The 23,993-nt window shown below is 58.5% G+C and overlaps 1 protein-coding gene across 2 annotated transcripts in view; it reads left to right on the top strand.

The window, feature by feature from the left end:
- LOC123816066 (TRIO and F-actin binding protein) overlaps positions 1-23,993 on the top strand; it is a 52,276-nt gene that overhangs the window by 7,444 nt on the left and 20,839 nt on the right. Inside the window, exons 4-9 of one of the 2 annotated variants that reach the window (XM_045834797.1) lie at positions 188-356; positions 4,497-7,008; positions 11,528-11,642; positions 12,339-13,490; positions 16,021-16,098; positions 18,238-18,375. In XM_045834797.1, the coding sequence (XP_045690753.1) occupies positions 188-356; positions 4,497-7,008; positions 11,528-11,642; positions 12,339-13,490; positions 16,021-16,098; positions 18,238-18,375 (4,164 nt within the window). Of the gene's footprint in view, positions 1-187; positions 357-4,496; positions 7,009-11,527; positions 11,643-12,338; positions 13,491-16,020; positions 16,099-18,237; positions 18,376-22,624; positions 22,802-23,993 lie in introns of those variants that run through there. The other variant, XM_045834795.1, reaches the window with a different exon arrangement.

Raw genomic sequence — 23,993 nt, 5'->3', positions numbered from 1 at the left:
TGATCGAAGATGAGCTGAGTTTACAGCTGCAAGGGGCCCAGCACGGTGCTGGGTGTACGGCAGGCACTCTTTCAGTGTCGGGTCCTTCCTTGTCCACCCATCTCACACTGGGAGAGAAGTGTGAGTGCCAGCCCGGGGCCTCTCTTCTTGATCACCAAGCGCAATTCCTCCTGTCCTTCCCTGGCAGGATTGGGACATCTCCAAAAGGCAGGAGGAGGCCCCCAGCGGGGACGAGTTCACCGCGATGATCCCTCGGAAGTTGCAGGAGGGCTCAAGAGCTGACAGTGCCCAGCGGGCTCCGTCTGTCCTCACCCGGTCACCTGTGGGAGGAGAGACTGGGAGCCAGAGAAAGGAGGGTGAGTCCTTCTGCCAGACCAGGTTGGTCCCTGTGGCTGTGGAAGTGGTGATGGCCCGGGGCCCTGGGCCCAGATAGCCCTCTCACTGGCCATCTGGGCCCCCAGGTATGTCTTACTTGGGTGGCTCAAATCTTAATAATAGTAACAGTCCCATATAATTATGGAGCAGCCATAATATTCCATGCAACCTGCTTGAAATACCCTCTCACACAGTTGGTGCATTAAGATCTTCAGGTTGCAAGTGACAAACCAGCTGAGTAAAAAGCCTAGGGGTGATGACTTCAGGCATAGTTGGATCCAGGTGCAAACACTATCAGAAATCTGGCCTCTGCTGTGCTTTCTTCTGTGGTGGCTTCATCCTCAGCCAGACCCTCCCCATGGTGGCATGATGAATGGCAGCGGTGCTAGGCTGTATCCTACTTGCTTGTTGACCTCCACAGGCAGAAGGTACCATCTTCCCTACAGAGGTAGCCAGAGCCGTAGGGAGGGTTCTCCCTGCGGCCCAGCACGGGTCATGAGCCCAGCCTGGTGATCAGGGGTAGGGTCAGCCCCCTGTGCAAACGTCATGGCTTGGGGGTGGGAAGAGGAGATGCCCAAGGGAAATCAGGGTCACATTGCTCCCAAAGAAAGAGGAAAAGCTGCTGGTCAGTCCAAGTCCACAGATGCGTGTGATGCTGGCCAGCATCTCGCTGGTATGTGAACCCCATATGCCAGGTCCCAAAGCTGGATCCCCCCCTTCAGGGTGGCACTGTGTTGCCTGCAGATACGTGTCTTCGGCGTCGTCAGGACTTGGGGGTGTGGGCCAGGGTATCTAGGTGGGCCATCCTAGCTCCCTATGGCTCCTATAGTGCCCAGTCATCAAACGTACCAGTGCCAACTATGCATAACACCTGGTGCCAGGTGCTTGGGTGTTCAGAAGGAATTAGGTGCGGTCCCTGTCCCAGACAGCTCATCATCCAGTAAAGCAGACAGACGGGAGGTGACAAACAGTGGCCCGGGACAGGAAGAGCTGAGAGTGAAGGGCAGGGCGTGGCGTGGATGCAGAGGACAAAGAGCTGCTTTCCATGCGCGGAGGGACTCGCAGAGCAGTGCCTTCCTGACACGCGCTCTGCCTGAGGGGACGGCCAGGGCAAAGGCCCGGAGGCGTGAGCAGGGAGCAGTCTGGGATGCTCAGCGTGAGTGTAGTGGGGGCGTGAGCTGGGGTAGACCACCCCGGGCCAAGGCGTTTGGACTGACTGCTCTGAGTAGCAGGGAGCCGCGGGAGGCTTCCGAGGAAGAGAGTGCTGTGGTTGGATGTGCGCCTAAGGAAGTTCACCAGGGCAAAGGCATGAAGAATGAACTGGAACAGGGTGAGGCTGAGGGACGAGAAACCAGTGAAGGAGGGACTGCCGCAGCCACTGTAGGGGTAACTGACTCAGGCCCAAGTCACGGGCTGATGCTGAATTCCTGGGTGGAAGGCTGTCGGGGAACAGGCTATTCACACGATCGCAAGGTGTCACCCCTCGGGTTACACAGTGTGCGGAGGAACAGCCACTCTCAGGACAGGAGATCGGGCAGATCTGCCTTACCCGAGGGACCACTCAGTGTCCTAGCAGGGGACACACGTGGCCTCCTTCCCAAGACTTCTGGTTAAAAATGCACCGCCTGCGTCTAATCCCAGCAAAACATCAGACAAACCCAAATTAAAGGATGTTCCACAAAATAACCGATGGCACTTTAAAAAAATTGATTGATTTGAGAGGGAGACAGAGAGAAACATTGATTTGTTGTTCCACTTATTGATGCGTTCATTAGCTGATTCTTACAGGTACCCTCCCTAGGGATTGAACCCACAACCTTGGGTATCAGTACAACACTCTAGCCAACTGAGCTTCCTGGCCAGGGCCTGAGAGGACTCACTCTCTGAAAGGCCCAGGGAGCTGTTCTTGAATTAGACAGGCCGCAGAGACAGGGAAGCAAATTGCCGTGGAGGGCTCTGGGTTGGATCAAGTGCGGGAAAAGTTGTAGCTGTGGGAGACATTACTGGGGCGGCCGGGGGAATCTGACTGTGAAGAGCATGTTAGATACCAGTTTTGCATGCGCGCTGTATTTCCTGAGTGTGACACTGGGAGGAGATTGTCTTTGCTCTTAGGGGACGTGTCAGGAGAGTGTTAGGGGTGAAGTGTCAACTCTGACTCTCACACGGTCCAACACGAGGGACAGATGACAGGTGAACAGAGAGAGAGAGAGACGGAGATGACAGGTGGGTAGGTGGGTGGATGGATAAAGCACATGAGATGCTGTTAACAGCTGGTAACTCTGGGGGAAGAATCGCCATGTGGGTTACAGACCCGCTGTTTCTGGAGCCCGCGGCAGCTGTGCGGGTGAGAGATGGGGAACCTGAATGAGGGTGGCGGCTGTGGGTGGGGAGGGGACAGAGAAGGAGAGAGACTTAGGAGGTGGACTGGATGGGCTGGGGACAGGAGAATGCACGGTCCCAGCTCCTGGCCTGGGTGTCTGTGTCGGTGGCCATGCCTTTTGCTGACAGCGGAGCGCTGGGGACGGGGTGCAGGCAGTGTCGGCGGAGGTGGGTTCAGAGCCCCGGGGCAGAGGGGTGGAGTCGGGGTGCTCGGCAAAGGGTCAGGGCCTTCTTCACTGGCCACTCCTTCTAACGCTCCTCCGCTGATGCCTCTTCTTCTCCCTGACCTTCACGCATGGATGCCCCAGAGCCCAGCCCCGGCTTCCCTTCTGTTCTCTCCCCCGACAACTCAGCCACTTGGCTTTCAGTACTATCTGGAAAAATCAACGTCTCCTGAGCTCACACCTCTGGCCTTGACTTCCGCCCTGGACTCTATCTAGTTCATCGTACCACTGACCTCTTCACTGGCGTATACGGTAGCGCCTCATACTTCACACAGCTTCTTCATTTCACTCATTCGATAGGTATTTATTAAGCACCTACTGTGTGCCAGGCCCTGTCCTAGTGCTGGAGAACCAGAGTGAAGAAGACGGGCAGGACCCGCCCTAGGGAGCTGGCATTCCAGCGGGGAGAAGCTGCCAGAAAACAAATGAAAAGCCAGATCAGAGAGCGGAGACTTTTTTTGGAGCGTTATGGCAGGAGCCCTGGCCATGTGGCTCAGCTGGTTGGAGCATCTATACCGAAAGGTTGCAGTTTCCTCTCTCTCTAAAAAAATCAATAAGAACCTATCTTTGGGTGAGGATTTTTAAAAAAGACAGGACCCTGTGAGAGCGGGCAGGTGGGCAGGGAAGGCCTCTCTGGGTGGGGGTGGGGCACATTGTAGCTGAGATCCGAGTCGGGATGGATGCAGAGGGAGCGGCCAGTGCAGAGGCAGCTGCGTTACGGAGCAAGTGGAGCGGTGGTGAGGAGGGGGGAGGCTGGGGCGGAGGCCACCAGCGCCCTGACCCCCCAACCCCGTTTCTCTGGCAGTCCGCTCTGTGCCACCGCTAGTCCGATGGCTCCGGCCCCAAATCCCAATTCCTTCCTTCTTCTTTGTATCCAATGACATCAGCAGCTCCGGTCAGCGTGCCTTCAGAACACACTTCCTGTCCGTCATCCTCTTGCCATCTCTGCCGCGACTCCCTGGCCAAGCCCCTGGCTGGTGCTGTTGTCAGAGTGCCCTCCAGCTCTCCTGTGTCGGCCTGACCCCCCGCCTGACCCCCGGCCTGACCCCCTTCAGTCCTTCCGCCCCTGCCCTGCCCGCCCCCTCCCATAGCAGCTGGGGCCATCTTTTACATTAATCAGGTCTTGCCCTCTCATGGCCCCATCCCACCGCCCTGCCCCTCAGGCCTGGGGAGACCCACGTGTGAGACGTGAGACGTGATACCACGTGGGGATGAGATGCCTCCCTGGTGCGAATGGCGTGACAGGCGGGTGGGACTTTTTCCTAAATACTTGCTTCCTAGCTCTTAAACACCTGGGCGGTGGGGTGGGTGGAGCCTTACTTTGTGACCTGCCTGATCCAAGGCAGTCACCAGCGTCCACCTGGTGGCAGGGTCCCAAATTGCAGGCAGGGAGCCAAGGCCCAGGAGGAAGTCGCCAAATCCTAGATGCTAGAAACTCCTTGACATCCCTCTAGGGGCACCTCCCAGTTTGCAAAGAACACCCTCCCCTTACCGTGAACTTGCCTCTTCCGTCTTTAGATGCTGCTGGTGGGGGCCGAAGCGCCGGACAGCACTGGGCGAAGCTCCGGGGAGAAAGCGGGCACTTCCTGGAGCGGCACCGGTCGGCGCTATCCCAGGCTCCCCCTGCGACTCCCCAGAGCGGACCGCGAGGTACCACCCCCCGAGCTTCCTCGCTGCACCACGCCGCCCAGAGGGATGTTGTCCAGACTGCTTCCACGCAACCTGACACCCCCCGAGCTCCCTCTCCCTCCCACGTAGCCCAACAGGACAGCCCCAGAACCTTGTCCAGCCAACGGGACACCGCCAGGACCTCTTCCACGCAGCGGGGCACCCCCAGAGCACGTTCTCCCTCAAGAGCCGCCCAACGGGACAGCCCCAGAACCTCGTCCACACAGCGGAGCAATCCTCGCGCTTCCTCTTCCCCCAGAGCCACCCAGCAGGACCCCTCCAGAACCTCTTCCACACAACAGGACCACCCCAGAGGCTCCTCTCCCAGCCGCACCACCCAGCGAGAGAACTCTAGAACATCTTGTGCCCAGCGGGACAACCCCAGAACCTCCTCTCCCAACCGCACCACCCAGCGAGAGAACTCTAGAACACCCTGTGACCAGCGGGACAACCCCAGAGGCTCCTCTCCCAACCGAACAACCCAGCAAGAAAACTCTAGAACCTCCTGTGCCCAGCGCGACAACCCCAGAGCTTCCTCTCCCAGCCGAACCAGCCAGCGAGAGAACTCTAGAACATCTTGTGCCCAGCGGGACAACCCCAGAACCTCCTCTCCCAACCGCACCACCCAGCGAGAAAACTCTAGAACGTCCTGTGCCCAACGGAACAACCCCAGAGGCTCCTCTCCCAACCGAACGACCCAGCGAGAAAACTCTAGAACCTCCTGTGCCCAACGGAACAACCCCAGAGGCTCCTCTCCCAACCGAACCGGCCAGCGGGAGAACACCAGAACCTCCTGTGCCCAGCGGGACAACCCTAGAACCTCCTCCCTCAACCGAACCACCCAGCGAGAAAACTCTAGAACGTCCTGTGCCCAGCGGGACAACCCCAGAGGCTCCTCTCCCAACCGAACCGGCCAGCGGGAGAACCCCAGAGCTGCTTGTGTTCAGCAAAACACCCCCAGAACCTCTTCTACCCAACGGGACAACCCACAACCGTCCTCCTTTCAGCGGGACAACCCCGGGAGCCCCTCCCCTCAGTGCTGCGCCCCACAGAGCAATCCCGGACCGTCACCTTCCCATCGCTCCAGTCAGCGGAACAATCCCAGGAACTCGTCTCCCCATCGTACTAACAAAGACATTCCCTGGGCCTCCTTTCCCCTCCGGCCGACCCAGGGTGACGGCCCGAGAACCTCCTCCCCATCTCGCTCCAAGCAGAGCGAGGTTCCCTGGGCGTCCATTGCCCTGCGGCCAACCCAAGGTGACAGGCCTCAGACCTCATCGCCCTCCAGACCAGCTCAGCGCGACTCACCCCAGTCCTCCTCCGGCCCTGCCCAGCACAGCTCACCAACCCGGGCCGCCGCCTCTTCCCACAACCCGGGCCACCACGGTGCCTCCCGGACGTCCTCGCCTCTGCACCTCGCCACCCGCGGGGCATCCCAGACCTCTTTTGACTCCTCCCAGCCTCCGTGCTCTGTGTGCATCGGGCACCGGGATGCCCCCCGAGCCTCTTCGCCTCCTCGCTTTTTGCAGCATGACCCATTCCCCTTCTTCCCAGACCCCCACGCTTCTGAGGGCGAATCCACCCACCATGAACCCCCGTACATCCCCCCGGCGGTGTGCATTGGACACCGGGATGCCCCTCGGGCCTCCTCACCGCCTCGCCACACCCAGTTTGACCCCTTCCCCTTCCTCCCAGACACATCAGATGCTGAGAACCAGGCCCCCCAGCATGAGCCTCCTCAGTTCCCCCCACCTGTGTGCATTGGGTACCGAGATGCACCCCGGGCCTCCTCCCCACCGCGCCAGGCCCCTGAGCCCTCCCTCTTGTTCCAGGATTTCCCCCGGGCCAGCACCGAGAGCCTCGTCCCCTCCACGGACTCTCTGCACGAGCCCCCCCACTTCCCTGCCCCCGTGTGCATTGGACACCGAGATGCACCTTCCTTCTCTTCCCCGCCGCGCCAGGCCCCCGAGCCCTCCCTCTTCTTTCAGGACCCCCCTGGGACTAGTATGGAGAGCCTGGCCCCCTCCACCGACTCTCTGCACGGCTCCCCAGTGCTGCCCCCCCAGGTCTGCATCGGGTACCGGGACGCCCCGCGAGCCTCCTCCCCACCCCGCCACCCGCCCAGTGACTTAGCGCTCCTGGCACCCTCACCCCCGCCAGGCAGCTCAGGGGGCTCCCGGGGCTCAGCACCCCCTGGGGAGACCAAGCACAACTTGGAGAGGGAGGAGTACACCGTGCTGGCTGACCTGCCCCCGCCCAGGAGGCTGGCGCAGAGGGAGCCGGGGCCCCAGTGCAGCAACGGGGGCCGAACCCGCAGCCCTGGCCGAGCAGAGGTGGAGCGCCTATTCGGGCAAGAGCGCAGGTGAGCCCAGGGCGGGGTCAGCCAGGTGGGCTGGGGAGGAGGCTCGGCAGCAGGGCAAAGGCTTAGGTTGCCGGACGGCAAGCGTTCAGACCCCCGTGCTGCCACCGACTGGCGGGGCGACCGTGGGCGAGTCACTTCATCCCACTCTCCCCGTGCTCCGAGTCTTTTCTGACGATGAAGTGATGTCGTGCATAGCCCCGTGGGGAAGAGCAAAGACCAGGGTCTGGCAGGTGGGGTTCAAGTCCCGGGTCAAAGCCACTCCTCTCCTTCGTGACCTGGTAAAGTGATTTAACCTACCTGAGCCTCAATGTCCTCATCTGTAAAATTAGAACAGTAGGACGATAATTAAAACCAGATTAAACTCTCAAACCCTTCATTTGGTCCAGAGTCACAGGTTTGTTTTATATTTTTCCCTCCTTATGGAAGGGAGAAGAAAGGGCCTGTGATTTTTTTTTCTTCCTTAACAAAGAAACGTCCCGGGCATGCATGTCTTCCAGAAAACAGAGGTGTCCATTTAAAGCATATGGCCAGAGCCGTTACTTTCATCGAGACAACTCAGAATCACAGACTTTCTAGGGGTGAAAGGTCACTTTCCTGGGACACGGCGGCGACAACACGGCCTGGGGTGCAGGGACCCTGAGCGTCTCCCTGGTCAGTGGCGCAGTTCGCACAGGCGGTTTGGGAGTCAGCAGAGCATCTGCCTTCCACAGCAGAGGGCGGGAGACTCCCCCGGCGTCCCCCACAACCCATCTGGCTGAGATTCCTTTCTCCAGCAGTTCCAGCCTCAGGAGCTTTCGGTCTCAGGCCTGGAATTCCATTCGTTGGGGTCCACAGAATAGCAAACAAGTAGGCATGGAAGTCTCAGAACTTCCAGTGCACAATGAGTTGTAGTGGATTTACCAGGACTAGGTTGTGCAGCCATGTCCGTGACCTAATTTTAGAATGTTTCCATCCCCCTGAAAAGTGGGTAATATTTTGCATCCAGAATTCCTCTGTCTGTTGTCCCTTCAGCAGCATTTCTGCTTAGATTAGCATCTGCATGAGAAACCTTTTCTGTGATTCTTCACACCTCCTTTCCAGCAGATTCAATCCATTTCCCACCCACGTGACAACGTCTATGGGCTCCATTATTAATATAGTTCTTTCTTTGCCTTTAAATTTTTTTTTAAATTATTTATCTTCAGACAGAGGGGAAGGGAGGGAGACAAACATCAATGTGTGGTTGCCTCTCGCGTGCCCCCACTGGGGACCTGGCTCACAACCCAGGCATGTGCCCTGGCTGGGAATCGAACCCGTGAGCCTTTGGTTCACAAACCAGCACTCAATCCATTGAGCCACACCAGCCAGGGCTCTTTCTTTGCCTTTTTTGAAATAATAAAAAAAAAACCCACTAATTTTTAGAGCAGTTTTAGGTTCCATAGCATAACTGAGTGGAAAGTAGAGAGAATTCCCATGCCGTCCGCTCCCCGCCCCCACGCACAGCCTCTCCTCACTGTCCGCATCCCCCGGCCCGAGGGGCACACTTGTTGCAAACCTCAAACCTGTACTGACATCGTTGTCACCCAAAGTCCACAGTTTACGCTCGGGTTCACTCTTGGTGTTGTGCCTCCTGTGGGTCTGGACCAACGTGTAACGGCATGTGTCCACCATTACGGTGTCGTACAGAATCGTTCCACTGCCCTAGAAACCCCCTTGTCTTTGCCTTCCCGTGGTTCCTGTTTCTAGGCAGACTTCAGTCTGCATGCTTGCGCTTCATCTGGTAACTCGGCGGGACGCTAAGGTCTTTAAACCAGTAGTTCGTTCGTTCTTTCTTTTTTTTTTTTTCTTACTGGAGTAACTTTTAGAGAGATAAAGGTTTATCACAGAAGCCTGGAATTTGTTTATACTTTTATTAGTCACTCAATTGTTTTTACATTATTCATTTATTTTATCTCTTTGAAATAGGTTACTTATCTTTTCTAGCTTTGTTGAAGTATAACTGATACGTAAAAATGGCATATATGTAATGTGTATATCTTGGTGAAATCGATTATTTACCTTTCAACCAAGGTTTTATAACTCTACTGAATCATTAAATTGTCTCCTGTTGTGTGGCACTGTTTCTAAGTAGAAAACCATGTGTCCTCTGGGAGTGGAATCTTGAAACCCACGTGAGTGTCCGGAAGCCTGAAATGAATGAGTGGGCGGCTCCAGGGCCGCACTGGCCCGTCCTTCCATCTCTCTCGACGTGCACTTACTGTGCACGTACCGCGCACCTGCTCTGTCCAAGCCTGACGCTGACTGAGCCTGGACACATTTCCTCGAAGGGCTGCCACATGAAAGGGTTAGGGATTTTGGCTTGATATCTTTATTTTCCACCCCTGGATGCCTTTGGAATCTCTTATAATCATATAAGCACCTCCTCATCTCTTGAATTCAAAAGAGCCTTCATGGAATTGGCTAGACTTGACAGCTTTGTCCTTGAATACTTTGTGGTGGTGGAAGAGCCCCTCTGAGCTCCCAAAGGAAAGTCACTTTCTTTGTCACCCTTGGTGCAGCCACACTGGCCTCCAGGAACCGGTGGCCCGAGGACGCTATTGCTTCAGTGTCAGAAAGCCCGGGTCTCTGTTGGCATCTCAGATTCTACCTGAGTCCTTCGTTCCTCCTTCTCAGTTCCATGTGGGGGGGGCTTCTCAGGAGGCACTGAGCGAGGTATAGTGTGTGGGGGGAAATGCACTCACTCGAGAGAGACCACCCATGTGCCTCACTGCCCACGCGGAGACGGCTCCACCTAGTCACCCGTGGGGCCTCCGCTTCACAGAGGCTGCTACACCCTGGTTCCGGGGGAAACACCCTCTAAGGCCTCAGATCTCACAGAGCAAGGAAGCTCCCTCACTTCTAGTGAGATTAAAAGTTGAACCTGATCAGGCAGCCCTCAACCTTAGAGATGTTTATTTACTGCAGTGGGAAGCTTGGGTTCCCTGTGAGTCGGCTGCTAAGAACTGCTAAAAGCTCCAGCTACTTTAGGGACCTGGTTCTAATGACATTGGTAAAAGCCGTGGACAAAACACCCCAAGCCCATCATTTGTCTGCGCCCCCAAGCCTCTGTCGCATCCCAGCATGGCTCCCAAGCAGGGGCGGACTGCCCAGCACAGCCCCCTCGCAGACCTGAGTGGGGGTTCCTCTTCCTTCCTGCATTGCTGGCTCGGCCAAGGCTCAGCACCAGGCGACTTTCTTCAGGCTTCTTCCGGTTCAGTTCAGCCACCAGAGATACAGCTCCATTTGTCCATTTTTATTTATTTTATTTTATTTTTAAAGATTTTATTTATTGATTTGCAGAGAGAGGGGAAGGGAGGGAGAAAGAGAGGGAGAAAGAAACATCAATGTGTGGTTGCCTCTTGTGCGCCCCCTACTGAGGACCTGACCCTCAATCCAGGCATGTGCCCAGACTGGGAATCAAACTGGCGACCCTTTGGTTCGCAAGCTGGCACTCAATCCACTGAGACACACCAGCTACGGCATTTGTCAGTTTAGTTGGAGCTGGACTCTCAGACCCTGTGGACTAGATATTCAGTGCAGTGGTCAGTTCTTTTGTTTTGACCCCTTACATGTGTTTGGTGCTCTTACGTGCCACAGAGATGTCGTATTAAATATTAATAACCGTGGCTTCCAATGATGACGTGCAACAACTAAGTAGTAGAACTAGGGACTTTTTACAACTGAGAGGTGATCTTTGTCGGACGTGGCAACCATGCCTCAAACCCCGGCGTCTCAGAAATGCTGCTGGCGTTATGGGCAGTTGACGCCGGCCTTCCTGGAGCTGCATAGGAAGAGAGAACGGTTCTTCTTCGTTCTGATCTTGCCGAGCTGTTCCCAACGGCCCGGGCGGCCCACGGTTGTCACGGCCGGGTGCCGGAGCCCTGTCAGTTACTACTAAGGGGGGAAAGGTGGGCCCGGGAAGTCCAGAACTTGCCGTGCGGACAGAAAGAAGGCAGAAAGAACGGACTGTGGGGCGTGTAACCTTCCGCATCTCCCTCCTCCGCCTCGAGGGCAGTGTGAGATGGCAGGAGATGGGTGGCGAGTGCTTGGCACCTGGAGCACACGAAGTGCTCAGTAAATGCTCGCCATCATGATCGTGTGTGCAGTGCCTGGTAGCCAGTAGGTGCTCAATAAATCTTAGTTCCCACAAAGGCCAGTCTAACCTTTGTCTGGGGTTGAGAGGCGGGCTGCTGGCGGGTGGCAGCTGGAAACAGCAAGTCTGAGTGAGGCAGCCAGGGCTGCGCCCCCACCGCTGCTCACCCTTTCTCCTGTTTAGTGCCCAGCACGGCCCCGAGAGGCGGGTGGGGCAATGCTGACCACCACCGTTTTTCAGACGGGGATACTGAGGCCCCGAGGGGCTCATCCCTCCCTTAGGTCCCTTCAGCTGTGGGTGTCTGGATCTCCCCCATGTCCTCCCATGGGGGGTGGGAGTAGAGGAGGTGGGTGCTGGGAGCGGGGCAGTCCCAAAGGCCCTCAGAGGAGCGGCTGCATTTGCTCATAGGAAGTCCGAGGCACCGGGGGCCTTCCAGGCGCGGGACGAGGGGCGGTCACAGCGGCCCGGCCAAGGTCAGAGCCAGCTTCTCCGAAGACAGTCCAGCCCTGCCCTCAGCAGGGAGGTGAGCACTGCCAGCCTGTCCTGGGCCCTGCACCCCAAGGGGCAAGCCACTGCTTTTTCTTCCCCCAGGTGCTAGGTAGGGGTCCTGGGAAGGGAGGCCCTTTACGAAAGGGTCAGAGCCCCAGTCATGGGTGTCCAGCTTTCCCCTCTCCCAAAGAGCCAGCAGTTCTTGGCAAAAATTGAGACGGACCCCAAATTACTCCTTTGAAGATGGCCCTTCGGTCCCGTTCCCTTCCTTCATGAGGTAGCTGCTGTCTTGAGTTTTCGGGGAAAGCCTTGGACAGAGCAGTCTGGCACTAAGGGCCGTCTCTTCCAAGGTGGGGGTTTCTGCTTCTAAAGAAACTCTTAGAGGGCAAGGTCTGAGCCAGTGGAATGGAGCGTTGCTGGTGGAAATTCGTGCACCTGATAGCCCAGGTTGGAATCAATATCTCGGGCCGGGGGAGGGGGAAGCCGGGAACGTGAGCAGCTCTCCGCAGGTCTGTTTCTGGAACCGAGGAGGCGGGCGGGGTGAGAGGGGAGAGCAGACGACCCCGGGGGGGTGTGCGGAGACGCTAGGCACTTTGTGACCTGCTTTAGCCGTGAGGATGCGGCTCGCCTCTCCCCGAGGCCTGGCTAAGACCCCAGTGTCCTGCGCTCCTCCGCAGAGCCCACCCAGTCAGGGCTCTGGAGCCTCACCCACCCCTCACCTCATCCTCAGGTAACCACACCCCACGCGAAGCAGGCAGAACCAGCCCGGAGGAGCCGAGCGGAGCCCCCTCCTCCCAGGAGCCCCCAGAGGCGACCTGAGGGGGACCGGCGGCTCCAGGGGTCCTCGCCGCCCCCGAGGACATCAGCCAGGACCTCTGAGCGGCAGCCTCGAACGGAGAAACGTCCGGAGAGTGGCCGGGCAGGCCCGAGACAGCCTCTGGGCGGGTGGCAGAGTCAGGAGGAGCTGCCAGGATCCCGGTGCCCGCACAGACACCCGGAGAGAGGCTGGAGCAGCCAGGACGAGGGCCCAGGCCTGGGGGGCTGGCAGGAACTTGGGGAGCCCGGCCGGGGTGCTGCTGGAGGTCCGGAGGGAACACGGAGGGGCCCGCTCAGGGAGTCTGAGGAGAGCTGGGGGCAGCCGGGTGGCCCCCCGTGCCACAGGGGGCAGTCAGAGGCCTGGGAGGAGCCCCCCGGTAATGGGCTGCAGAAGACCCCCGACAGGCCAGCTCAGAGGGGCTGGGGCAGCCTGCAGCAGCTGTTTGGTCCCCCTCAGCAGCCGGTGAGCCCCCCAGAGAGCTCCAGGGAAGGCCCAGCAGAGTTCTCGAATTCCTGGAGGCTTGAGGCAGCCACTGCCGTGGGCCGGGGAACTGAGGGGGTCTGCGCACACCTGCACGGCCCCGAGAGGCGACTCGAGCTTGACTGGAGGGACTTGGTGAGCCTGCTTGGGTTGCCCAGAGAGGGGGCCTGGGCCCACGCGGAGGAGCCAACGCTTGCTTCCCGTCTTCCAAGGCTGGATTTAGAAGGCCTCCTGGAGCTCCTGCGGGCCCAGCTGCCCCGAAAGGACCCAGCTGGACACTGGGGTGGCCCAGCCACAGTGTCAGGCCCAGAGCTGGGTTCCCCAGGCACAAAGGATGCCCTGGAACGAGAGAGACACAGCCAACCTGAACTCGGGGCGGAGGCCACCCTAGTCAATGGACACGGCCCCGGGCAATGGTCCCAGGGCTTGGCCCAGCCACCCAGCCCTGCCTGCATCTCCACCCAGTGGCCAAAGACCAAAGTGACAAGTGGACCGGAGACCTCAAGGATGGCTGGTCTGGAGGAGCCGGGCCAGCTGGGGAGCAGGATTCCTGCAGAGCGCCCCGGCTCATCAGAGTGGGAGGAGGTAAGTCAGTCTCCCTTCCGAGGGGCAGCCTCACCCCAGACGAGGGTCCTTAGGCTTCCTGTCGGCTCCTGCACGGCCTCCAAACTCAGCCCCGGCCCTCCATCCTGAGCACAACCTTTCCCAACCGCCCAGATGGACATCAGCGGTAACCACCAGCACTTCTGTGCGCACTTACTATGTGCTGAGCCCTGGTCAGAGTGTCTTAGGGGCATTTTCCCCATTTAATTTCCATAGCAACCTCATGAGAAAAGCACTGTTAATTTACATATAAGGAAACTGAGACAGAGAGGTTAAGCCACTTGCCCAAGATTACCTGGCTAGTCAGTGATGGGGCAGGGGTGGACCCCAGGTCTGCTCGGTGCAGACCACCCTGAGGCCTCAGCAAGATGCTGTGGCCAGGGCCTCCTCCTCCTCTCCCAGCCCCACGACACCTGATTTGCGTTGCCTTCGTGGCTCCTACCTGGGACCGCAGCCAATGTGGTCCTGTCCCCTCCCCATGCCGGATTCCAGGCTCCTCACGGTCCAGGACAGCCTCCTTTCCCCCGCTCTGGTCTTTACCAGGCACGGGGAAGAGGTTGCATTTGCTCATTGGGTTGAGTTGGCTGCTGAGCCAGGCGGCTTAAATGAGGACCCATGTGCAACGTAAGCTCAATGCCTGGCATGTAGTGGGTGCTCTCCAAGTCCCTTCCCTGCCGTCTTGGCCCGGGGCAGGGTCACAGAGTCCGCGGGGCCCTGGTGCTGTCTGGAGCATTTTATGTGAAGGCGAGGAGTGGCGCGGGTTCTGGAGGCCAGAGCCCTGCAGCTGCCTCAGCTCCCGGGAACGCAGCTCGTGGGCTTGGACACTGACCTACCCCTTTCCTGGCAGGTACCCCTGGGGTGATGCGAGGCTCCTGCTTGTCTGTCTGACCCGGAGGGTTTGTGTGCGCCAGGCCCTAGTCTGGGAGCTTTCCACGCTATGCCGTGTGCAAGGCTCAGACCGTTAGACATTGGCCAGTGGTCACGCCTGTATAAGTCGTGAGAAGAGAGATCACAGTGTAGGCTCCAAAGCCCTGGCGTTTAACCCTTCTTGTTGGGAGGCCTCAGAGCCCACGGCAGGACTGGGGAGCTCCCACCCCTGAATTTGTTTATCCGCTTGTCCTCTAGCCGACTCAGTGTGCAGACACCAGAGACACAGGGAGAAGCCAGCTGGGTTCTGCCCTCAGGACAAAAGTGGGATTTGGGAGGCCCCGCACAAGAATCTGCTGTCAGGCTCATTGGGGAGGCAGGTGGATCAGAGGCAGCTGGGGAAGGTGCGGTGCTGTGTCCCGGTGGACTCTGGGATGCCGGGTCACAGGGAAGATGGGAGGGCAGAGAGATTCTTCAGCTAGAGTTACTCCACAGTAGGCTCAGGGGTCCCTGGGAGGATAGGAGATGGAGACTGGGGAGGGGTGGGAGCAGCATGTGTTCAGGGCATTTCCACAGATGACAGCAAAGTGTTCACCGGGTCCTGCTGGGGCTCCAGCCGCTCACCCTCTGTGGAAATCCTTGGCGTGGCAATCAAGGCCCCCTGACTTCCTTCCACCCCAGATTTGCCCTCTAGTTGTGCTGCGTGGGCTGCAGAGCTCTGCGAGCCCGTCTCCCTGCCTTTGTGCGTGCTGTGCCCGTTGCCCGGGGTGCTCTTCCTTTCCCTCTTCACTCACTAAACGCCTGTTCCCTTGTTCAAGGCTTAGATCAGGTGCCCTGTTCTGAGATGCTTTCCCCAGGTTGGTGATGTCTCCCTCCTGGGCTTCGCGCTTCTGCTGCCCTTTATCTGCTCATACTTGGTTGTCATTGCCCCATAAGAAACCTGGGCTCACGGGAGCAGGAGCTTTGCCTACTTTATTCTGGACCCATGGCCCCCGGCCCAGGGCTGGTCCAGCGGAGGAGCTCAGCTCAGTGGATGGTTGATGGGTGAATACGTGGAGGCTTAAGTGCGTGTAAGAAACTGATTAAAGATGGGTGGGTCAATCGGTAGATGATGGATAAATCACTGATGACGGATGTGTGAATGGGCGATGGACAGGGGTTAGATGCTGGACAACTAATAAATAGACGTTGGATGGTTGACAGATAGACGCATGGTGATGAATGAAACATAATGAATGTTGGCTAGATGGGCGTTGCTAGATGATGGATGGGGGGATGGGGGGATGGGTGGATAGATGTTGCAAGGACAGGTAAATGTGGAATATGGGTGACGGACGGGGACTGAACGGTGGGAGGACAGGTAGCTGGGTGGTGGGTGAATGGCTGTCGGGTGGACTGAGGAAGGGCACGTGGGTGCAGGACGGAGGGGAGACGACGAGCAGAGGACGGCTGTGTGAACGGGAAGATGGGTGTCGGACGGCTGGGTGCGTGGACAAGGCAGGACGGGTGTTGGATGGCGGCAGGGGTACACGGACCTGTGGACGCTGGATCTCGGGTGCACCGCGAGTGGACGGACAAGAAGGTAGACAGAGGGACGGAAGCTGGGGGATAACCTGGGCTGAGCTGCGTTCTTTCTTATCTCCAGTTCCACCCAGAGGAGCCTGAGGAGTCAGTGTCAAGAGGAGGCCAAGACTCGCTGACCGACCAGAGGCGGGCAGACTCGGTAGTTGGGTCTTGGGTGTGGGCACACGCGGAGGGGAGAGGAAGGGGCGGGAAATGAGGCTGGATGTGGGCTGAGGTCTTCAGACGAGCTCCGGGGTCATCCAGACCAAGGTGGGCTCTGCAATGGGGTCAGCCCTGTGCGGGGCGGGGCCTTGAGAACAGGGGCTCAGGTGGAGCTGGATAGCAGAGCCACCTTCTTCCGGTTTGGGGACCTGGGTGGTTGGACGACCCTGAGGTCAGAGCCCAGGGCTCTGCTCTTAACTTGCTAGAATGCCCTGGAAAGGTAATCTAGAATGCCTCCCTCTGGCATATAGCGACTTGGTCCCAATGGTCCCTGTTGGCAAGGTCCATCTGGTCCTGGAGGGCTGGCCAGGCTGGGAGAAAGGGTAGAGCTTCCAGGAGCTGGGGCCAGAGCAGCACTGGCAGGGGCCGAGAAATGCCAGTCAGCCGGGTCTGGAGGTCTCCAGGCTCCTGGGGCCGGACAGATACGTGCAGGGGCGGGACCCACTGAGGCCGCTGGGAGGCCTGGCTGGCTGCCGCTGGAATGCACTGCTCGGTCCTGCCCCTCCCCCTGACCTGCCAAACCAAACGTTCTCCTGGCCCTGAGACTCCAGAGAGGTGAGGTCAGAGCTCAGGGCCCGGCCAGCGGGAGAAGGAAATAGGCTGCTTGGGGCTACGCTTTCCTCGCCCTGCTGTTCTGCTGTCCCCTGCGCCGCCTCCTGAGAAGCCTGATGGGGTGTCCCTCTGGCAGCCTGGAGCCCCAGCTCTGGCTCTGCTGCTAGTCAGAGCTGGGGGGACTCTGCCCAACCCCCCTCACTGTGCCTATGAGAGAACAAGGGCAGGCGTGTTGTCCCAGGTCACACAGCTGGTGGCTGAACTCGGACTGGATCTGGGGCTCAGGACCCCCATCCGGCACTCTCTCTGCTTCCCTTTGCCGTTGCCTGGCCCTGCCCGATTCCCTGCATGGCCTTGCAAAGCAGTAGCAGCGGCGTTCAGAGCTCTTGGTGGGCCCGTTTTCCCATGGGGAAACGGGGAGGGGATGGGGGACAGGTCACCAAAGGTACTTCCAGCTCTCACAGGGGCTCTGGCAACTTTGCGCTTCCTCTTTTTGGGTTATTTCTTCATATTTCCTGGGGCTAGAGTTTTGTGAACAAAGAGGAAATAGCAATACAAGGGTCCCCTCCGATCTCCACAAAACGGGCCCATCCCAGCAGCACGGAAGCCTCCCAGTCCTCCCCCAGGCAGCCCGGACTCGACAGAATTGATAACGGCCTCAGTCATTCTTTCACATGCACTTAGTGAGCGCCTTCTGCATGCCTGGGTGTGGGCACAGGTGGATCAGAGCAGTGGCATGCATGGAGGTCACAGTCTAGTGGTCAGGGCTGTGATGGGGACTCGGTGGCAGGGTGGGGCAGCCTTTCCCCAAAGCGCTCCGGGACCTGTGCTTTGGTGCTTCACGTTCTGCCTCCAGTGACCCTCTGGATTCTGGAGGGTCGGGGCACCCGGGTTCTGTCTGACTTCTGCCTGCTCTGCGACTTCGGGCAAATGCTTCTGCTTCGCTGGGGCCTGTTTCCTCCAAAGGGGGCACTTTTGGGGGTTCTGCCCAGGACGGGAGGACAGGGGACTGCAGGAGTCTCCGGTTCCTTCCTCTCTCAAAGCTGAGGAGAGTAGGCAGGTCAGGGACTTGGGACTGAAGGGGTGGGGCTCGTGTGACCCTCTGGCTCCAGGGGGCTCTTGCCATGGGGAAGAGGGTCCCCCATCTGTAGATATTTCAAGAGAATTTAGAAATACGTAGTTGAAGGTTAAATCCCTTCATTATTTAACATTGGGACCGAATGCAAAGTAACCTGAAAACCCCACGTGGGCCGAGGCCTGCACCCCCCTCCTGCTGGCCACCTGGGGTTTGAGGTCGGGGCGGCGAAGTGCAGGTCCCCCGGGTGCTGGGCCCCCGGAGCCTCATCAGGCAAACACCGTGTCGGGTGGAAAAGGTGACAAGCTCTGTTCTCAGCAGTCCCGGGAGAAGAGAGAAAAGGGAACCCTGGGCCTCTGAGGTGGGCATGGCAGAACACGCAGGGGAGGCTGCCGTCATCCCCATCCCACCAAAGGGACCTGCGGGCCAACGCTGGACCCTGTTTGACAGGCAGACGAGAGGCCAGCGGAGGGCAAGGCTGGGAGCCCACTCAAAGGCCGACTGGTGACCTCATGGCGGATGCCCGGGGACCGGCCCACGCTGTTCAATCCGTTCCTGCTGTCCCTGGGGGTCCTCAGTTGGCGAAGGGTAGGCTGGCTCCAGTGCGGTGGGAGGGACGAGGGTGGGGAGAGGGGGAGGAGAGGGAGGAGGTTGGTGTTAGTCGAGAAGAGAGACCAGAGGCTGAGAGGGAGCGATGGGGGGCGGGGGGGGGGGCCCACAGGAAAAAGGAGGTAACAGCAGAGTCCTGAGCTCCCCAGGGCCCCTGCAAGTGCATGGGATTGCTCACTTCCCAGGTGAGGGGTGACTGAATAGCCTTCACAGCCAAAAGTTCCCAGTCAGCAACGGGGCCAAGGGGAGCCAGGTTGGGGGCAGGGGAGGGGGGTGCGAGAGGAAGGAGGGCCCTGCGAGGGGCTCTGGGGTTGCAAAGTGTGTCTCTGCCCTGGGCCCGAGCCAGTTTCACAAACATCTGGCGTTACGTAACCCGTCCCTGCCCAGAGAGGCCTGTAAACACTCGGGCCTCCGGTTCGGGGTTTCCTCCAGGGCAGCGAGGGGAGGCAGCTGTGGCTTGCTTCCCCCTGCCCCCTTCGCCACTGAAGGAGAAGGGGCTGGCTCCTGGGGTCTCTTCTCTCGGTGACAGTGACGGGCTGCCCCTCAGCCTCGTGCTGGCTCTGACTCCAGCCAGAGGCTGGAGACAGTACACCCATGTTACAAATGAGGGGACGAAGGCTCGGAGAGGTCAGGCGACTTGCCCGCGGTCAGAAAGCTAGGGTTCAGAGGAGCCTCTGGGTAACTCTCCTTGTTCCTAGATGAGGGAGTGAGTGGCTGCGGCTGAACTCACGGAGCCTCAGTCGCCGCATCTGTCTCGTGGGGAGAAGTCCGTGGAGACACTCAGGGCCCCAGGGGGGGCTCAGGGAGATGAGGATGCACAGAGGTGTGATGGGGCGAGGCGTGTCCAAATACTACCTTCCCCATCCACGTCCTAATCTCCTCTTTGCTGCCTTTTGGAAATCAAGGCGAGGGGGTATGGAGAAAAACAGTTACCTGGGCGGGAACTACAGTGTACCTTACCAAGATGGGGCAGGTCCAGCAGGCAGGGGCAGGCTGCATCCCCAGTGGAGAGAAACGGGGGAAGGACTCCGGGATAAGGCTGCTCCTGCTGCTAACCAGCATGGACCTATATTTTGCCGTGTATAATGTGCGCCCATGTTTTTCGTACTAATTCCCATGTATGACTTGCGTCCTTATTTTTCTCTCACAAGCTTGCGCAACACGTGTGCATTATACATGGCAAATTACGGCATTGTGCACCTACTATGTGCTCAGTTGTGTTCGGTGCATGACGGGCCTCGTTGCTTTAATGCTCACCACCAGGCCTGTCAGATACGGTTCACACTGTCCGTGTCACAGGCAAGGGAATGACACTCAAAGAGGAAAAAATCACCACTCCAGGTTGCACAAGGGGTGGAGTGGAGATTGCGACCCTGCTCCGGCTGACCTCGTGCCCTGCCCCCACCTCTGTGCACGTGGATCTCCCCGGGCCCTCCCCGCAGGCCTGAGAGTCCCCACAGACTTTCCCCAGGAGACAGACGTGGCAACTGAGGCCTGGTGGGTGTGCAGCGGTTCTGTCATCTGGGAATGAGGACGGTCAGGAGCTGAGGGACAGATCTGCCAGTGGAGCCTCCCAGACAGTCACTTAAAGCGGCTTCAAACATCTCTTGATTGGATAGTGAAATTAGTCCAAGGTCAAGAGCCAGGAAACCTGGGCTTGAGTTCTGTCTCCGCACTGACTTGTGGGGCTTTGGGCCATTGTCTCCCTTCTGTGAGCCTACATCGTTATCCTCGGTAGAGGGACAGGTCAGGACTGAATAACCAACCCCCAAACTCGGTGTCCTGTTTAACAACTCACTCCTGGGTCCCCGAGCCTGTGCCATCCCTGTCCTACCAGGGCAGGGGGTGGTAAGGTAGGCATTCCTTCATTTGTGCCTCCATTCATTTGATCCGTGTTTGCTAAGGACCTACTGTGGGCCGAGGCACTGAGACAGAGACCAAAACACTCCATCCCTGCCCACAGGGACTCACAGTTTGGTGACAACGCTGACACGTGACAGGTTAGAACACAGTGTGGCTATCTCGTTAGTGGGGGAATGTACAGATGCAGGGAGCATTAGACAAGGACATTGTAACTCTGGGCTGAGGGCATTTCGGTTTCCTTTGGACTGAGACTTGAAGAGCGAGGAGAAATTTCCCGGGCAAACATTTAGAGGGAGGGGAGGGAGAGAGAGGGAGCGTGTCTGTGTGTGTGCACGTGTGAGTGTGCGTGTGTTGGGGGTAGGGGGCAGCGAGGCCAGGGAAGGAAGGGTCCCAGACACACGGAGAAGAACATGTGCAACCCCATCCAAGGTACACAGGGCCTGGCTCGTTCTGGGCACGCCCAGCAGCCCAGCGTTGTGTACCAGCGTGTAAAATGAGCGTATGATGGTGGAGGACAGCAGGCAGGGGCCAGATTATGATGGATGCAGACTGCTCAGAACAAGCAAAGGGACTTGATCCATTGGCGCGGGGGAGTGTGGGACTTTGAGCAGAGGGGTGGTCTGGTCCCCAGGCCGAGGGCACTGGAAATGGAGAGTCCCAGGGGCCGGGAAACCTGTAAGGAGGTGGTCAGGCACCCAGGCCACTGGGCAAGGCACTGTGGTAGGTGATGTCTCCTGGTTGTTCAGAATCAAACGCTGTGCCAAAAGGCCAGTGTCCAGGGGAAGGTGGGCGTATCGCTGGCCTCGTTTCTCAGGGTGGAGGAGAGACTCCTGGTGGGAAAACCGGGAAAGACCGTCAGCTCCCGGGGCCTCCATTTCTTTATCTGTGAAAAGGCCGTAGTCATTATAATGACGATGGCAATGATTTTTGACCTCGAAACTGAGATGGCCAAATAATTGGAATGGTGATTATTCCAAGCTCTGCTGCCATTCTACCGAAGAGTACCTAGCTAGGGATGAGTGGGGTGTTCTGAGTATTTTACTTACCGTACTTTTAGGACCATAAGACACACCTAGGTTTTACAGGAGGAAAATAGGAAAAAAAAATTTTTGAAGCAAAAAATGTGGTAAAATATTTAATAACATAAATAACATCATATTTCACCAATGTAAATGTAAACCACATTACCAGTAATTTACATTATTAGCCAGGTAAGCTACATTCAGACTATAAGACACACCCCCATTTCCTCCCAAATTGGGGGGAAATACATCTTATAGTCCAAAAAATACGGTAAATTCACACTTAATTCTTTTTTTTAAAGTGGTGAAATCACACCACTCAATCTTTTATTTATTTATTTTTTAATCCTCACCTGAGAATATGGTTATTAATTTGAGGGGGGGAGGGGCAACACAACAATTTCTGCCTTATATAGCGACCCCATGAGACAAGAGCATTATCCCATTTAACAGAGGGTGAAGTTGAGGCAGAGAGGTTACTGGTAAGAAAGAGCCTTGCTTAAGGTATCAGGGTTTGAGTCACAATGCCACACAAACTACTACATGCATTAGCAACAAATTCCTCCAAAGGGCCCTCCTTGACTTCAGGGCTCAGATGAGCTCCCGCCGACCAGAGACCTCCTAAAAACTGCCAGATGCTCTGGGAACGGGAGAACCGGGTACACGCCCACACGCAGGAACCCAAAACGAGGGTCTTAAACCAGAAAGACCCGCGTACAGGAGCGGGCATTTATGGAAGGACCACTTTGGGGGAAGACTACGTTCCGGCAGTGCTGTTTCTTCTTAGTGTGTGACCTGGAGCAAGTAGGCTCACCGCTCTGAGCCTCTGTTTTCTCATTTGCAAAATTGGGACGAGTACACTTTTCCTGTCAAGTCTGTAGTGAGGACGAAAGTCGTTTACGCAGGGAACAAGCAGGGCTCCGGGAGTGGGACCCGCTGAATTGTTAGTTTTGGGTGCTTTGCCCAGGTCCCCATCCAACTCCGGCATCCGGAGGTTCGCGGCTGGGGCGGGGAGCCTTAGCAGGGGTGACGTGAGGGCCACACCCCGCGTTGCAGCGTGGTGGCCGAAGCGAGTTACCTGCACACCGGACAGTTGCTTCCGCCCAGTGCAGCCGCGAACGAAGCGTGCCCGCCCCCTCTTCTCCCCGCCCCCATCCGCCTGCCCTGCCCGCCCCGCCAGCCCTGCCCTCGCGCGACTGTCCCGTAGCGGCAGGTCCCGCCCCCGAGTCCATTCCGCACTCCTATTGGCCTGTCCATGGTCCAGCCGCTGTTTGTTCTGGCTTCCCCGCCGCCCATTGGCCCAACCGGGTCCTCCCAGGAAGTTTGAAAAAAAAAAAAGTTTTATGGGCGGATGGAAGGGGCCGGAGCAGCGCCGGGGAAGGGAAGGGCCGGAGGAACAGCAGCGGGCGGCCGAGAGGGGCGGTGGCGGTGGCGGGACTCCCGCGCCGCTGAGCCCGGCCGCAGAGCCCTTTCCACCCGCCTGCCTCCTGCTCCCGCCACCCCGGGGCGCCGCCATGACGGTGAGTGCCCCCCTGGGCAGCCCCTCCGCGCCTCAGGCCAGAGTGAGAGCGACCGCCTAGCCCAGCCGCTCCCCGCCAGGGCAGCCTCTCCCCTCCTGGGCAACCCCCTCCTCACTTCCCGGAGCCAAGGGGAGGTGTCCGCGGGAAGACTGGGCCACCGCAGCGCCAGGGCCGGCCGTCCTGCCTCACCTCTCCCCAGCCGACTCCTCACCTTTCCGGGCCAGGAGCCCGGGTGACCCCGAGTATATGGGAAAGCCCCGTCATGGGCACTCCCCGCCCCCCCACCCCGTCTCGTCCTCAGTTTCGCGAGACCAGTTACGGACCGATTGGGGTGGCCCTTTCCCACCTCTCGTCCAGTTCTCTTAGTGAAGACCTGACCTGATTCCCCCAAGCTGCGAGAGCCGTTGGGGCCCCCGGGCTCCGGGCCGTGGGAGGAGCGCAGATGTGCTTGGCTTGGGGCTGGGGGCTCGCCCGGGGCGGAGAGAGGCGCCTTTTGGGTCCGACAGGTCTCGCCGACCTGGACTTGGGAAGACCGCCCGCGCCGGTGGGGGCTGGTGGGAGGTTGGGTGGGTGAGAAGGGGTCGCCGCGTCCCACCTTATCAGGGAGCCCATCCTGGGATTTCTGGAACGGCAGAATACCACGTTCTCCTGGGCTTGCCCTGACGCAGCGGCGTGGGGGGCCTTGGGTGGGGTACCCGCCAATGGGGGTGGGGGACACGATGGCCGGTATATGTATTTCTGTTGAAGGTGAGCCTTACCCTAGTTCCATCAATACTTGTGCCTTGTTACATGACGCCTCACAGCTGAGTTCCCCATTATCCCCCATTTCACAGTCGGACAAACCGAGGCTTGCAAAGAGGCTTTGGTGAGTTGCACGAGGTCATGCTGAGTGTGGGAAAGGAGTAGCTCCTTTCTGGGTCATTCTGGCCCCGTGGTGTGCTGGGGAAGGGCAGGGCTGCTTTTGGTTTCTGACTCGTGCCTTGGGGAGCTGTGACAGCTGGTGAGGAGAGGGGTGCTGGGCGGGGTGTGGGTGTGCCGGCGCCTGTCCCCTTTCCAGGAGCCAGTGAAGTGGTCTGGGCTGCTGGGGGCGGAGTGGTGGTTGGGGAGAGGGCCCTGCCCCTGTGAGTGTGATGACCTGGCTGCTGCCTGGACTTCCTCGGCCTCCGCACATCCTGCCACCTCCCAGCTGGCC

Source organism: Phyllostomus hastatus, unplaced genomic scaffold (assembly GCF_019186645.2).
Source record: "Phyllostomus hastatus isolate PE091 unplaced genomic scaffold, TTU_PhHast_1.1 phas_contig_198, whole genome shotgun sequence".
Lineage (NCBI taxonomy): Eukaryota > Metazoa > Chordata > Mammalia > Chiroptera > Phyllostomidae > Phyllostomus > Phyllostomus hastatus.
This window is presented reverse-complemented; position numbering and strand designations above follow the sequence as displayed.